Below are 15,807 nucleotides of genomic sequence, written 5' to 3' on the forward strand. Positions count from 1 at the left end.
CTGACCTGTTTTATAAAGATGTAAGTGACAGAGCGGCAAAACTGAATAAAATTGAATTTATTCAGTATTATAAGTAAGCCTTGTGTCGGGGTTTTCATTATCGACAAAAAAATTTAGTTTTTTATTTATGGTATTCTGCTTTTTCAATCGCCAGGACTTCAAAAGTAAAATAACGAGCTCCAAGGCTTGCCCCGAGCCCATCCCAATCGCCAGCACCATCTCCTTTTGCACAGCTACCGCCACTATTACCAGAGAGGATGATACGCTGAGCGACTGCAGTGACAGTACCCTGCTCCCTGAGGAGGTGGATCTAAAAGGCACTTTACATGATTTACTACAGAAAATGAGGGAAGCCCAAGACGATGGGACCAAAATAGTAAAAATGGTATGCATACGAAGAGTTTTGAATAATTGTTTATTTGTGGCTACCGAAATTTCCATTGAAAGAGAGATTACAGCTAATCATAAAGACCAACTTTTTATCAAACCTTTGCATATTTGGAATGCAATACTATCCTTGGAAAATTTTGCATTTAATTCATTCATTTGATTCATTCATTTGATCACAAGTTACCGATGTATTACTGTTTGTGACGTCCTGGACAGACAAAAACAATTTAATGTTACACATAGTTAAAAACTTCTGGCCAATATGAGTCCTATCTCATCACCTGTTCGAAATTGTTATGAGAAAATACTTGGTAAACACTCTGACAATAGAGTAGTAAATGATTTTAAGTAGTCTGATGAGGAAGCAAAAATATTTCAGGTATTTTAATTTAATTTTATTTTCATTTCTTAAAGGTCCAAGAGATATTTGCGCTGCCTCCACCTCCTCAGGGACCTTTGAAAGATCATTAAAGGCGGGGATGCCCTGCAGAAGGTAAACCATATCTCCCATCTTTGCTCATGATGTTTCTTCGAAACAGATTTGTGCGAGGGACCTGGTTACGCAAATGGATTAGTTATAGTACACCTTCAAGTATGTCCATATCCTTACAGAACTTTTCAATGAATTTTAAATTGTCAAAAACATTAAATTTAAATTTGAGGTCACCATGTTTTGCCTTACTTTCTGAATTGGAGCAATGAAGAGATGAGGAGAAACTCATCCACTACTATTCTTAATGGGGCAGACTGGAAAAAGTTATATCTGTGTTGTAATTAGAGCCATTCAAGACTGTTATTCTGTTATTTGCAACCGTTTGGAATGAAAATAAATTTTTCTCGCACGCTGAGAACGACATGATATTATCATAATGATTTTCGATTTCTATTTTCCGTTATATTTAGGGACTAAATTCTCCTTGCTTAAAAGCAGAGTTTTTGGCTCCTTAGAAATTTTCTCATGGAAGCTATGTATTGACGTTAATGTGGCGTTTACAAACAGCCAACCTGACTAACTTCCCCTCTCTCTTTTCCATCATCAGGTCAAATGGTGTCTCCTTTTTCATTGGGGCCTACCTTTTTCAATCGGAAAGAAGACTGAGGCATGATTCACTTCACTAGATGAGGTACTCAAGAACACAACTTGTGTCACATTGGTGGCCGAAAATAAAAGATAATGTATTATAAAATAGATTTAATAGAAAAATAGCTATCAATACCACTGATGTAGCACATATTGGAGCCTCCAGTCAGGTGACTACCCCAAGACCACAATGACTTCCCCTGCAATAGATTTGTCCTTCAGCCAAGTATAATACCACAAAGTTTGGTTGAGTTTTTCTATTTCAACTGCGAAATCCGGAAAAAGAAATTTGTCCCTTGAATGATGAGGTCCTCTTGTCCCCATTGGCGCGATGTTTACTCTATCCAATCACTTATCAAGACTATCATGCCTCCACATGGGATATGTAAGGCCTTCAGGCCATCTCTCAATGAGGTTCTCCAGGCCTCCTTTTGTCTACCAGTTCAATATTTCTTCTACATATTCTTCTCTTATTTGATCTGTCTTAACTATCCCTAATATCTTGCATAGAAAGCATTGTTAAGAAAACATGACTTCTCTATGACTTTCTCTATATCCCTTTACTTCTCCCAGACATATAAGACCGATGATGTGACAACTAAGGAATAAAGCAGAATTTTGAATTTTGGCTGATTGCTTTTGATGACCAAACTATGTTCATCCTTTATAAAGCGGAAGCCGCTTTCCCAAGGTCTGAGTTGACTAAAACTTCAACATCAGCATCATATGTCATATCTCTCCCTCATACGTAAACCCGTTTTCCTTCAAGATCAGCGGAAGAGGAACCACGCCAATACTCAATTCCTCCTTCCTCGCACGGCCAACATTGGTGCCACTAGTTTCGAGGCTGTATGTCATATCTTAAAGGGTCTTTCAATTTCCTATTAGAGGATAAAAATCAGATCTGTCTATATAATTTGGATTCCTTCTCTTGCCGAGTTTTAGCTTGTAATATCTTGTTCATGACAGAACTTACGGCCACAAGGAGCCTGTAACGAGAAAAGAAACAATCTTTTCACAATTTTAAATTGCTGATGACACCTGCGATACAGTGCAGTTCTAAAGATGTAAAAGTACTTGTTGGTACTCCGTACTGCTTGGTGACTGTTTAGGGAAACTATGAGGGACTTTCCTGAAGTCTCTGAGGTGAGTGTCTCAGGGCTTCTGATGGTCAGGAAACCGTTTAACTATCCTCCGTGGTGTGAGGATTTGTTCTGTACATGACCTCCTGTTGTTAACTCCACCTTCATCTTCTCTAAGCAGACTGACTACACGAGTTTTCAGTTCATTCAGAGGAACTATACTTGATACTAGGGATTGAAAGCATTGTTATTCTTCTCCAGTTTCCACGCCAATTATTCTTCCTTTTATCTCAACTTGATGACGGCGAAGCACTAATCATCAGGAACTTTCTCGTCGACCCAGATGTTTTCGAGGAATCTTTTAAGTTCCTGAAGAACAACATTCTTGCTGTTATTTTCAGCACTTTTATTACCTTCCCTATTAATCCTCTCTCCTGCTGTGAACTTGAAGAAAATGTTGAAGGCTGGTTGTTTAGGTATTTCACTGGCATTTTTGCCGGTGAAATTTTGCCTGCTCTTCTAATTGGACAATCTTTTCCTTATCCTAACCTTCCCCCTTTCTTAATGGCCTAGTCCTGTTGTATGCACTTTTCATCCAGTTCCGACTGTATCTCAACGAATTATCTACCTCCTGATATCTTCCAATTTTGAGGTCTCTTCTTTCGATAATCAGTCTCCAGCTGTCATCTGATATCCCTCTTGCAAACTAGTGCTGTTTCCGCAAAATTCCTGAGTGCCATTTTGGAATACCATTTTGGAGCGTTCTGGCTCAACTTGTTGGACAGCTCGAGATGAAAAAGTCCATGGTACGTCTGAACCTTTCAATTTGTCCTTGGAAAGCGGTCATACTAATTTGGTGTCGCTCCTCCGTTTTTCCTTAATCCTGATTGCGGGGAATTAAGAGAGTGTCTCTGTAAGAGCGGTCCGGTCGATTTTGCTTGAGACACAGATTTCGCTCGTTTCTCGTGTGTTGTAAGACATTCATGTACCTATACTAAAACCACAATCAGTTTGATCGGATCTCTTTATTTTTCAGAGTTTTACGGAAATCAAATTTCACTCGAGCGAAGGCTTGTCGTGACACTTTTCAAGACTTTAATTTCATACAACTTTGGAGGACAATTTACAAAAAACTACGGAACTCAGCAAAAAACAAATATCACAGCCATGTATATTAACTCTATCTTATCTATCGAGGTGACTTTCGTAAACATCACGTGTCAATCAAGGAAACAGGGAGACTTGAATGACACCTTATCGGTTCGCTTAAATCACATACGCCAAAACCGATCAAATTCAAGGTAAATTTTTGAAAAAGTGAGGCGTTCTTAACTTCATAGCTAGGAAGTAGGTGCCATAGAAAAGGTAACTACAGAAAAAAACTTTGCGGCCCGACCTTTACGAGAACTTTATAACTCCGTGAACTTACCTAATTTTCGGCAATCTCCAAGTTTGGCCGCCATTTTGAGGGACTTGTTTACATGAAGCGTAACCGATATAAATCAAGCAGGTAGATCTAAAACCGTCAGAAATACCTACGAAAGCAATTTAAATGAACTTTACTTTCAATCCAAGCGGAAAAATTTGAAATTGTTCGTTAAACTTACCATCCCCATGCGACCATTTATCCCAACAATTCAAACACTACAACTTTCTGAATTCCCCTCGTCGATTCCACGGCAAGAAATAACCTGTGCCACTCAAGCTTCGACTCGAATGTGAAGTACGAATCAAGTGACATAACCGCTTCATCTTCGCGGCAATATCACGCTGGTATTTTGATTTTCCGATCGATAAGAACGGTGTTCAGGAATCGATCGGTTTGTTTACCTCATAAACGTGACCGCTGACCAGCCGCTAAGTGAAAACAGTATAGCGCGGGGTGGGGTGGGTGGCAGGCTTATCGTCATAAGATATTCGATCACATGCTCAAAAAGCTCTTGGACTATCAGTCTAAACAGCGAAGGCATGCTTCGTGGTACAGACAACTTTTATTGTATTCTCATAACTTTCTCCTTTAAATTAGAGCTGGTATTAATAGAGTTATCAAAATATTTTTAACCGGGTGCCCATATAACCTTTTTGCTTGTCATCAGTGGTATAAAATAAGGTGTCTTTTCCACCAGAACCTTTTATTTATACCCCATTGCAAGGAATGAACACTATACTTAGAATGTTTGCTCTAAGTAATTTTTTTGTTCCCAAGAATGTATGCAAAGTGATAGAGATTTGATTCATTCCGCTGACACGTTCTTTTAAGTTATGGCGCGTGCAGGTTTGTTCTATCAAAAGTCGCGCATGCAACACACCGGAATTGAAAATTCGTCGTAAAATCGCACGAACCTTAGATTAAGTGTAGGCAACTTTGACTTCTGGCGAGATTAAGTGGATTGTTCAAAGGACCCCCTGAGATTTTTTCAGGACTATAACTGAGATTTGTTAATAACTATGATGATCGTCATCATTAGCGGACGGTGTTTTTTGCCCATTGTTGTCATCATTATCGTTATCACGCCGGAAGAAGTATAAAGCCGGCATGTCGCCTTACCTAGCTACACAGAAAATTGTTCTCTCTTTTGCTCCGATTGGATCCTGGAAACTGTTGCTATTAAGACGATCAACAAGAAAGCCTTTATAATTATTGAAACTTTTTATTAACAGAATGTAAGAAAAAAATCGGTGAGGAGAGTTTTTCGGGTATCTTATAATCTGAACGATAGTTTTAAATAAAACAAATAACACTTAATTCAATTTACCTTAGTTGTCTCGTGTTTAATAGTGGCGTTTCTGGGGACCGTAGATTCTTCTCTGATTCTTCTTGTCTCAGCCAAGACTCACTATCATCAACTTTTTTCTTGTGCTTCTTATGGCATGGGACACAGAGAGCTGAGGTAAGCGATTGCAAATCTCTCAGTTAAAGTAAAGCCCACTAGCATCCATCAGAAATTAAAAACCGACATGTACGGTTTACTTTTATTATTCTCAATCAAATAAGGGGTCTTTTAGTCTGCAAATTTAATCATAGTAGTTAATGAGAATCATACAAACTGAGGAAAACTGACCGCAAATAATTGTGAACCGTACGCATGAGTAGGTATATTGCGTTGTCAGGTGATTTGATCTTCCACAAAAACATTATTGATTATCAACCGAGCAACATTGTACATATTTCCATCTGTAATTAAAAGCACTTACACATTGATCTATTTTTTTTCAACGTGATGTGTACTTAAGTACCCTTCATCTAATAAAGAATTTCTTCTCTTTTCGAGCAGATATGTCACGTGACAAAAATAGATAACAGAAAATATTACTGAAGACTACCTGATTCCACTGGAATAATAACTCCAAACAGCTTTTGAATGTCCTGAGACATAAGCAAGGTAATTACATCTCTGCCTTGGATACGCTTCCTGATACCATCATGATCAGGATACTGACATGTTACATTTGCACTTCTCTAAAACTTCCCCAGAGTGTGGCGATGCCTATGGCAAATCCACATTTTTTTGTTTATCCTCCTGAGCGAGGTGAAATAGGCCAATCTTTGCAAAGATTAGCTCATTTTCACTTAAAAACCTCTTTAGACAGGTGGCAGCTTATCAAATGATGTTTTACTTCGTCATTGCATTCAGACAGTCGTACCAAACCACTTAAGCCACACGCTGAACCAAAGTTTTTTCCATCTTTGCTATTCAAAAAGGAGTCCTGAGACATAATGAACGTCTCGCTAATGAACGACTTCTTCCTGTACTTGTAATTGTTTCCAACGCGATACAAGTTCGGGAGATCTAAAGGAACTCACTATAACTTTGTATATTCGATACGATTTCAATTTCCGCGTCAAAGGAGAAGCCTATTGTAATTCGTGAGTGGTCAGTGGTTACGCTCGTGAGGTAAAGAATGGGTTTGTGACTTTCTCACTCAATTGAAAGACTCGCGTCACTCTTATGAAATGGTTGAACGGAATACAGACTTCGAGCAGTCTCTTACTTTTCTTAAAGATAGTGAGGCCACGCGTATCCTGTGAGCATGGTGAAGCCGCTCCACGCGAGACTCGTATCTCGCGTCTTTGCCGCTCCACGCTCTCAGAGTTGGGCAAAGACAAGACACGTTATTTCCGGTGCGATACAATAGGTTCAATGGTTATCTCGATTATCTAAACACATTTATTTACGTGGTAAAGATTTGTTTTTAAATCTATGAACTGATGCTAGTACTATTTGGAACGAAATGTATTTGAAATAAAAAAGAATACTGAGTAAAATAAAAGTTGTCTGCAACACGAAGCATGCCTTCGCATTAAGACTGAGAATCCTAATGTTTATCATGATGCTTTAATGCATATGTTCGAATGTTCCCAAAATCTTTTGATAATCTGCCCTGTTTTCACTCAGCAGCTGGTCAGCGGTCACGTTTATGAGGTAAACAAACCGATCGATTCTTGATCACCGTTCTTGTCGATCGGAAAATCAAAATACCAGCGTGATATTGCCGCGAAGATGAAGCAGCTATGTTATTTGATTCGTACTTCACATTCGAGTCGAAGCTTGAGTAGCACAGGTTATTTCTTGTCGTGGAATCGACGAGGGGAATTCAGAAAGTTGTAGTGTTTGAATTGTTGGGATAAATGGTCGCATGGGGATGGTAAGTTTAACGAACAATTTCCAATTTTGCCGCTTGAATTGAAAGTAAAGTTCATTTAAATTGCTTTCGTATGTATTTCTGACGGTTTTAGATCTACCTGCTTGATTTATATCGGTTACGCTTCATGTAAACAAGTCCCTCAAAATGGCGGCCAAACTTGGAGATTGCCGAAAATTAGGTAAGTTCACGGAGTTATAAAGTTCTCGTAAAGGTCGGGCCGCAAAGTTTTTTTCTGTAGTTACCTTTTCTATGGCACCTACTTCCTAGCTATGTTAGTTGGATCAGTTAAGAACGCCTCACTTTTTCAAAAATTTACCTTGAATTTGATCGGTTTTGGCGTGTGTGATTTAGGCGAACCGATAAGGTGTCATTCAAGTCTCCCTGTTTCCTTGATTGACACGTGATGTTTACCAAAGTCACCTCGATAGATAAGATAGAGTTAATATACATGGCTGTGGTATTTGTTTTTTGCTGAGTTCCGTAGTTTTTTGCAAATTGTCCTCCAAAGTTGTATGAAATTAAAGTCTTGAAAAGTGTCACGACAAGCCTTCGCTCGAGTGAAATTTAATTTCCGTAAAACTCTGAAAAATAAAGAGATCCGATCAAACTGATTGTGGTTTTAGTATAGGTACATGAATGTCTTACAACACACGAGAAACGAGCGAAATCTGTGTCTCAAGCAAAATCGACCGGACCGCTCTTACAGAGACACTCTCTTAACGGTCAGGTGATACAGCTGCACTTTTTTAGAACTTTGATTTGCTGAAATCAAGACTACCATCTCTTGCGTATGCAAGTTGAGTCTTTTTCACCCTAAGCGTTTCAACCGTTTCATAAAATGTCACTCTTTGTTTTTCCTTGGTGACTTTCGCCTTTTCTTGAATTTCCGGTCAGGTGATACGGCTGAGGTCCCTTAACTTCTGGTAAAAATCGTCTTCCTCTTCCGCATTGGTTATGCGACTTGGTACACAAGATTGGGTCACAATTTATTTTGGTTTTTGTACCGTGACTGGAATCTTGCAGTTATGATACGATTGTTGGCTGGTAGCCAGTTGATAAGTGTTTGTGCAGTCACTCTATTTAACAAATGGCTGCTTGGTCAAGAGTAAACTGCGGTGACTCTATCACTGTATCAATTTTATCTTTTTCAGTTCATCTCCATTTATTGAAGCTTAGCGTATCAAAGTCATATGCGTACATCTCATTTATGATTTGGGAGCTCACTTTCCGCACTTGGACAATGTGCTCATTTTGTATGGGGCCAATTTTGTTACTTCCTTTATTGAGTGTGTTTAAGGTATGACTTTCTGCTGGATTTCATTATCTACTATCATTGATGCATCATGCAGTGCCCTTCACTTCACGTTAGGTCCATAGTCTTGTGCGATTGTTGCTTGTAGCAATATTGCTTTATAGGGTCAAATGTTCTTTTCTTAATTGAGTTTAATATCAGAACTCAGTGGTATAGTGACTTGAATGGAGGCTTTCAATGATATAAATATAGCGAACCCTTCCGTTAAATTTATCGAGCATATTTCTTTTACCTTAAATGGTATTTATGATCTTTTTGTTTTGTGAGTCGGTACTCTTTTTTGTATTTTACTCTAAAATCATGACTAGCACACGGTCGAATATTCCCCTTTGAATGTACCTAATTGTGAACGTAATTTGAGTTAGAAGAACAGGGCAAAGAAGACCTACAATTTAGATAAATTAAAGTAATTGTTATTGTTAATCATACCAAGAAACATTTAATAGTGAACAAGGTTCTGCACAAATTAAGTTTAAGTCATGTGGCTGCATAGTATATTTGTTAAGTAGTGTATTATTATGTATTTGAAATTTTAGCTGCATCTAAATCTTAGGCTAGTCTCCTAATTGTGATTTAAGTGAATAATCATACTTTTTTAAATCTGGCACTCACCTTCTTGGTTTAAATGTAGAACATCTGTGGGAATAGATTGAAATGTTTCCATTTATACAGTGTAAAAACCTTCGAGTACATTTTAATGATTTCCACTTGTAATGACAGTAGTCTTAATAACTATCTTAAGTAAGAAGTAAAATCCATTGATGGGAGTCAGAGTGTATATAATGTTTCCTTTATAGTTAGATGTGATTATCAATTAATGAAATGTTTCATTTGCATAGTGTAAAACAGTTAAGTACATTTTCATGATTTTGTAAATAACCTGTGCTGACAATGGTCTTCATATTTATCTCAAGTAAGAGTTTAAGTCAGTCGGTATGACACTGTATATACAATTTTTCCCTTATAATAAGATTATAATTATTGACTAAAATTTAGTCTTGTTTAATATCATTTTTGGCTGGAATCGTATCAGACTCAATTGGTGTTCCAGCCTGAATACGACTATATCTCTAGGCCTTCCTGACAGAATGTACAGCTAGGGGAGTTAGTTGAATCACAGTGGTAAAGTTTTTCGTTTGTATAGACAATGTAATTAAAAAATTTGCATATAAATTCCCTAGTCTTAGAATCTAGCGTTGCATAGGATGGGAGATCGTAAAATTTGTCCCATTAAAAATTTGCGTCTGGGTATTTATTGGCCAGTTTACTTTTTGCAGTCCGTGGAGTTTTATTCTCTCCCAAAGAAACATCATACTAAAAGTGAATGATTTAAATTACATTTAACGTCAAAACGCTTAATTTTTAGAGGAAAAACACCTCAGCTATAACACAGGCCTTACGTTTGAAGGGTAATTCGTTGTTTTCCAAAATTACTGTAATAAAAAAGGTAAGCATAAAAATTTTTTTCCTTGTTGAAAATACTCTTGCTTTCAAGATGAACCCATGTAATTTTGTCTCTTACTTTTTTTAAACCAGAGTGTTTGGGATTCTCTTGAGCGGTTCACGAAAATGTTATAATAAATATTTTGTGACTTGTGGTTGGAACTGGGCGTCAGCCTGCAGAAAAGAGCCCTTACCGGCGGTGGGCTCCACGCGTGAAAAAAACGAAGCAAATTGAACTCGTTAGATAACTTAGTGCCGTGATTGTGCAGTCAACATATTTGCAAAAAGTTGAGAGAGAAAACTGCAAGGATGATGGGCACTGGTGACTGGGATAGCTGCAGAGATTTCTTCCCAGACTCTCTCGGTTCATTGGTAGCTTGACCCTGTTCTCTTGCCTTTCTACTCGTTCTCCGTCATACGTGGCTTACACTCGTCAATTTTTCAATTTTAACAAGTATTATCGATCACGATTGAGTCTGCGTACATCCGGTGTCGATCACGAACTCCATGTTTCTGGACTTCTACAGTTCAATGGACTGGGATGAAATTAACAAACAACTATAACGCCACCTGGATTCTTCATAGTAAGTTATAACATCAGCATTTAAAGAAAGCGTAGTTTAGTATGTAAAAGGAGCAAGTTTTGCGTCGGAAAGATCCGCTCTCGACAAGTTTGACAAGATTATCAGCTATAGGTTGATGAAAGTAGTTAAATCATTGTGATGGACTACAAAAAAATAACGATTACCATTTTCAAGCAAAGGGAAAATTATCTTGCAGTTCATATTTTTCGGGAAACGACTGAACTGATGAACTCGCTGTTAATTTACCTTGCGGTGCCAGAATTTTAAAAGATCACAAGCAGACATTATACTGGAAATAAATGTAATGCAATGAGTCTTAAATATAGCAATACGGGACGGCTTCCTAAAATATTCGAACGTTTTATTATTGTTATCAATTCCTGTAACCCAGATTTTTTTAATTTTGTTTTTTTTATTCATGAGGCATTATTCCAAGCAACCGCAAGCTTTCAGGGAGGAATTAAGAATGATATTTCATGGTTATACTCGCAGCATACATTTTGTTTGTAAAGCATAGCAAATTCTTTTTGCATGTCTCATTCCTTTTTCGCAGTTTTGATACTACGTTTAGGAAAATTGCCAAGATTTCGTGCCCCTAAGAAATTGAAAGATGAGTTTTTATTTAGCTACTATGAAGGTTTCTTGTACCAGACCGGTTTCTATGGAGACATTAAAGGGCAAATACTCTTAATAAAACAAAATGCGAAATTACGATAAATTTAGGGCCTTTTCCTGTAAGAGTAGGTTCTCTCGATTTGCTTTGTTTCCAGCGTCAACATATCTTTTAAATGAGCCATTATAAAATGTGATCATTTCATGTAATTAAGATGATAATTCAGAGCAATGACCCATTCTTATCCGAAACAGTATGTCCTACGTGAAAAGCTAGGGCAATTGATGATTTATTCTAATCGTGAGGGTAACTCTAATCCTGAGCACGAATAACGTTTCGACTACCTTAGGGAAAGCCGTCATCAAAGTCGCGTGAAGAGGCTGAGTTTTATAATTTCGGTATATGTAAACTAGATTGTACGTTTTGTGGCGGCGGGATTGGCTGTAAATCCAAATTCGGTGGTTACTGGTCAGTTTTGTTTCGTTGGTGATGATAGGTCAATCTTTTTCGGGTCGCTTGTTGAGTGAATGTGGTAAATATGCCGTTTTTGAGATAGTTACTGACATCTGTTGACGGGAGTCTGTTCGAAGTACGTGAACCAGCCCTCCAGAGTTAATAACCCCAACTATGATTCAACTTTCCTTCAGCAATCCCAATCGATAACCCTTCGATAATCTTCCTCGCACTTGGTTTATCCCCTTTTTATGAAGTAGCCGGCCTAATTTCGTATCATCATTTGTTAATCTGTCAATGAAGTTTGCATTATTTAAATAGAATTCCTCATTTCCTGATTACGTTTTAGTGATGAGATGCTTAGCTGGGCGCCTCTTCCGTTTACGCCTTGTCATCGTTTTTCTCTTTGTTGCTGCCTTGGCAATTCTTCGCATTATGTGGAAGCTACCCTATTATGACATATCCCATTTGAACGACTTCAGAACTTTTCGTCATCAGTGGTGTAGAATGCATGAATGGCGTGTAGACTGGGAAGGAATGGTCAAACCGTGTGAGAACCGAGTTGCCTGGACCCGAAGAGAAATAAACTCAGAGTTGAGGAGTGATGCGTGGAGAAGTTTTATTACAAAATGGGAGATACTTCCTGCAGGTGAAAGAAAGAAGACAAAGCCTAAAAGTGGTCCAGTTTGTAAACATAGAATGTTACCCTATGATCAGATATCTTGTATTGCTTGTAAGATTCTGGCGAAAGTTGTTGATTACCATTAAACATAATGAAAATCAGTAATCAACTGAAAAGGACTGCAGAACTTGATAACAAATTTAAAATAAAAAAAAGTGTATTTCCGCTAAATAACGATTTCATCCCCTAAAGTTTAAAAGCTAGCTTGAGGCGAAAATGTTCTCAATAATCACTTTGCTCTCCTGATTTTTTAAAAGGTCAATTCAGTCGTTTTTTTATTCAATCCGTGACGAAAAATGGCCACATGAAAAGCTTTGGGGGTGATGCATGGCGAGTATACATCAAACAAGGCCCGGCATCAATTGCGCCGCAAGTCTGGGACCTCGACAACGGCATGTACGAGGTGGTGTTCTTAGCAATGGAACCTGGCAACTACTCCGCCCAGATAACGCTGGATTTCACTTTATGTGATGGTTTGCGGGATCCACCGGTGGATTGGTTTATTATAGGTAAGTAATTTATGAAGATCCATCTTTACCGGGAGATTTTTTTTTTTGCATTCCAACCCAAATGCCAGGGAGTTGATTTGAGCTTTATTCAAGATGGACAACGCACTCTGTAAGGTAGACCTCGCATGGACGGAAATCTTTCTATCATGATCTCGCTGCTTCTTACTCAAACGTTGCGAGGCCGCTAGTATATTTTGTAATGCGACGCCAAAAAAGAGCGAGATAAGAGATTACGAGTAGAATTTTCGTTTGCACCAAATTAAACGAGTGGATAGCGGGATTCGCGACTCAATAAATTAATTGATAATTAATTCTGACAGAATCGACTGATTCCTTTTATAAAAATTTTTTGGACAACAAATGGCGAGCTGTTCTAATATTGTCTAATAATACATGTAGCCGTAGGCACATTGACGCCTCCAGCCGCCCCGATTCGCAAAAAAGGCTGGGCCGTCGACCAAATATAAAGTAACTGAATGGTATTGAATCTTTCTTCATGTATCAGGAACGGTTCAAGGAAAGTATCAACCAGATGGTGTCTTGGGATTCACTGGCGATGACTACATCCTACAGCCTCTAAGTGGACAAAAAACATTCAGTTTTTTTGTTCCGTGGAGTGGCGCTCTCACCCCTGATGCCTTTGTCACACCATCCTGCATTGTTGGTTTAGAAACAGAGGGTATGTTTGACCAGATTGGGATTGAGTATTTTTGCTTTGTACGTTGAATATAGAGATCATGTTTTTATTTATTTATAGTGTACTTACAAATCTCAGTAAATACTAGCATAAGTTAAAGAGACAACCTAACATGATGGAGTTAACTTGCAAAACTACTTAAATCTTATCTTAATCAAAACAAATCAAATCTAATCAAATCTACTTAAATGGGAAACAATGTGAAAATATAGACTAATTAAAAATTTTTAGAAATGTCAGACTTTTCCTAACATTTTTTCTTTGACAATCTCCCCAGACTCTTCAAAAAATTTGGCAAAAAGTTGTGGGATTAAGTGTAACTTTGTGCAGAATGGATTCGGTAGATGGGTTAACAGAGAGTGGTTGCCGTACGTAACAGGTTTGTTTTCCTACAAAATTTATCTTCCTTGACACATGAAAAGGGAGTGCGTTAAAGTAGATCCTGTAACAAATCGTCATTCTCTTTTTTTTTTCATTTTTTTGCTTTTTAGCTGGTTCTATCGAAATAAGTAATCAATTTATAAATTTTCACTACAGACCTTCCTTTATTTTTTCATTACCAGATATCGAAACCGCAACAGGAAAAGGAAACTCAGTAACACAGGCCGATACTTTGTGGATATATGGTGATTCTGTCAGTCAAAGATTTTTAAATTCCCTTAAATCGAGAGGAATTTGTCAAGAAAATTTCAAAAAGTGCATCAGTTCCTACATGTGGATATATGAGGTAGGGATTGAAGTCTATTTGAGGCCAAGAAAATTTGATATTGACGCTGATTGGAAACAATAATTAAATTATCAATTTTATTTTTTGTTCAGTGTTTCAGTTCTTTAACCTCTATAGTCGTTGGAGATATAGCAGGCTCAGTGGTGCATAGGTTTTAAATTATCATTAGCTATTTGACGGGTTTTTTTTTATAAGTGGACTCTTTAAAAAAGTCAAGAAAATGGCTGACTTTGCATCAACGACACCGAGGTTGTTGATTGGGATTTTTGAATGATCAGCTCTTTTTTATGAAATTTTCAGCTGACAAGTGAAAAAGAAGCAAAGACAAAGTTCGAGCCGAATGACTTTGACGAGACAATTATCCTGCAACATATGAGTGAGATTCTCAACTCTTCAGACTTAAAGACACAAGACAGTGTGTTTCTCTTCAATCTTGGTGTTCATTACTCCGTATCACTTAACTTCACAACTTACAGACGCCTTATAGACAATGTAGTGAAACTTGTAAAGAAGAAGTTAGATAACACAATGGAAAACATGCCCATCCTAATTTGGAAGACGACCACCTCTATAGAAAAGGAAATGGTTCACAAAATGTATGCTGAGCTGCTTAGGAACAAAACCCATTGGAGATTTCATACGCATCAGGTGTGATATTCGATCGCGATAGGTTATGAAAAACGGGAATTGCTAAATATACTTCTGATTTTTCTAGGTCTTCTCCTTTTTTCTAAAGAGAGATTGAAAAATTTATCTTTTACAGGAAAAAGGATATCCGATTCTTATGTTGTACAAATCGTTTATTTGAAAACAGCAAAACTTCATTACTTAACTCTTTTCCTGCAGCCAGGAGAGGCTTTTAAATTGTGAAATCTTTTGCGAAACACTTTCCATCAAAATCCGTTAAGTAGCGAAGTTATCCCTTATGTATCTTTCAGAGACTTGAGTTGTTCCACAAGTATGCAGTTAGTCGCATGTGCAAGGCTGGTATCCCTGTGTTAGATGTGTATTCCATGACCGCCTCATACCCTAATGGTACGTTAGATCATGTGCACTACAACGAAGAAGCGCAGAGAGCAGCGGAGGACCAGTTGATAGCATTTGTTAGCCAGGAAATAAAAAAAAAAAGACGGAGGAATCCCGAAGGATTTGGCCTTAAAATTTAAAAAGTTAAGTTTCCTTGTTCCAGAACGACACATCAAGTACAACTTTGATACTTTGTTCGAAATCATATTTTTTTTAATTTGCTGAATATTTATCATTTTAATTCTAGACTTGACAACATGAACAAAAATAAGAAAAGAAAATAATTGCTTTTGAAAAATTCTCGAAATAAAATATTAATTTTTAGTTCCTTTCTTGATTCGTGACTTTATTTACTCCGCGCGCAATGAGTTACTGTAACCTCACACCCTCACCCCCCAGGAGAGTTCAATCATTCTTCTGTCTTGTCTGCACAATAGACATAAAACGTGTCTGCTGACAACAATAGAACAGAGACGCCTCGATCAACCAAATCAGAGGATAATCTATGGGAACCGATTTCTTAACTTCATTATCCGATCGGGCTGAACTGTTTCCAAGTAA

General features: G+C 37.7%; 1 protein-coding gene and 2 long non-coding RNA genes across 5 annotated transcripts; 2 read left to right on the forward strand and 1 right to left on the reverse strand.

Moving 5' to 3' along the window:
- Window positions 1–3,901: 3,901 nt before the first annotated feature.
- Window positions 3,902–5,963, reverse strand: LOC149048628 (uncharacterized). Of its 3 annotated transcripts, XR_016184997.1 has the most exons (3): window positions 5,878–5,963; window positions 5,310–5,439; window positions 3,902–4,069 (listed from the first exon to the last, which is right to left on the reverse strand). It is a non-coding gene; the product is annotated as an uncharacterized LOC149048628 (long non-coding RNA). The 3 variants fall into 3 exon arrangements; XR_016184999.1 differs by lacking the exons at window positions 5,310–5,439; window positions 5,878–5,963 and adding an exon at window positions 4,161–4,372 and having other exon boundaries at window positions 3,902–4,088; XR_016184998.1 differs by lacking the exons at window positions 5,310–5,439; window positions 5,878–5,963 and adding an exon at window positions 4,161–4,366.
- A 1,105-nt stretch (window positions 5,964–7,068) lies between these two features.
- Window positions 7,069–8,491, forward strand: LOC149048629 (uncharacterized). Its single transcript, XR_016185152.1, has 3 exons — window positions 7,069–7,200; window positions 7,292–7,378; window positions 8,352–8,491. It is a non-coding gene; the product is annotated as an uncharacterized LOC149048629 (long non-coding RNA).
- A 1,827-nt stretch (window positions 8,492–10,318) lies between these two features.
- On the forward strand, window positions 10,319–15,579 carry LOC113666903 (uncharacterized). Its single transcript, XM_027182707.2, has 8 exons — window positions 10,319–10,539; window positions 11,955–12,254; window positions 12,545–12,796; window positions 13,302–13,475; window positions 13,771–13,872; window positions 14,057–14,220; window positions 14,521–14,868; window positions 15,159–15,579. Exons 1-8 carry the CDS (start codon window positions 10,497–10,499, stop codon window positions 15,384–15,386), a joined length of 1,611 nt encoding a protein of 536 aa, XP_027038508.2. The 5' UTR covers window positions 10,319–10,496; the 3' UTR covers window positions 15,387–15,579.
- Window positions 15,580–15,807: the final 228 nt, after the last annotated feature.

Source organism: Pocillopora damicornis, chromosome 3 (genome assembly GCF_964200805.1).
Source record: "Pocillopora damicornis chromosome 3, jaPocDami1.2, whole genome shotgun sequence".
Lineage (NCBI taxonomy): Eukaryota > Metazoa > Cnidaria > Anthozoa > Scleractinia > Pocilloporidae > Pocillopora > Pocillopora damicornis.

Excerpts from the sequence above, each read along its gene's own strand:
- LOC113666903 (XM_027182707.2), top strand. The coding sequence starts at position 10,497 with ATGAAATTAACAAACAACTATAACGCCACCTGGATTCTTCATA. Across the intron at positions 10,540-11,954 it reads CGCCACCTGGATTCTTCATA|TGATGAGATGCTTAGCTGGG; the intron begins GTAAGTTATAAC and ends ATTACGTTTTAG. Across the intron at positions 14,869-15,158 it reads GGAGATTTCATACGCATCAG|AGACTTGAGTTGTTCCACAA; the intron begins GTGTGATATTCG and ends TGTATCTTTCAG.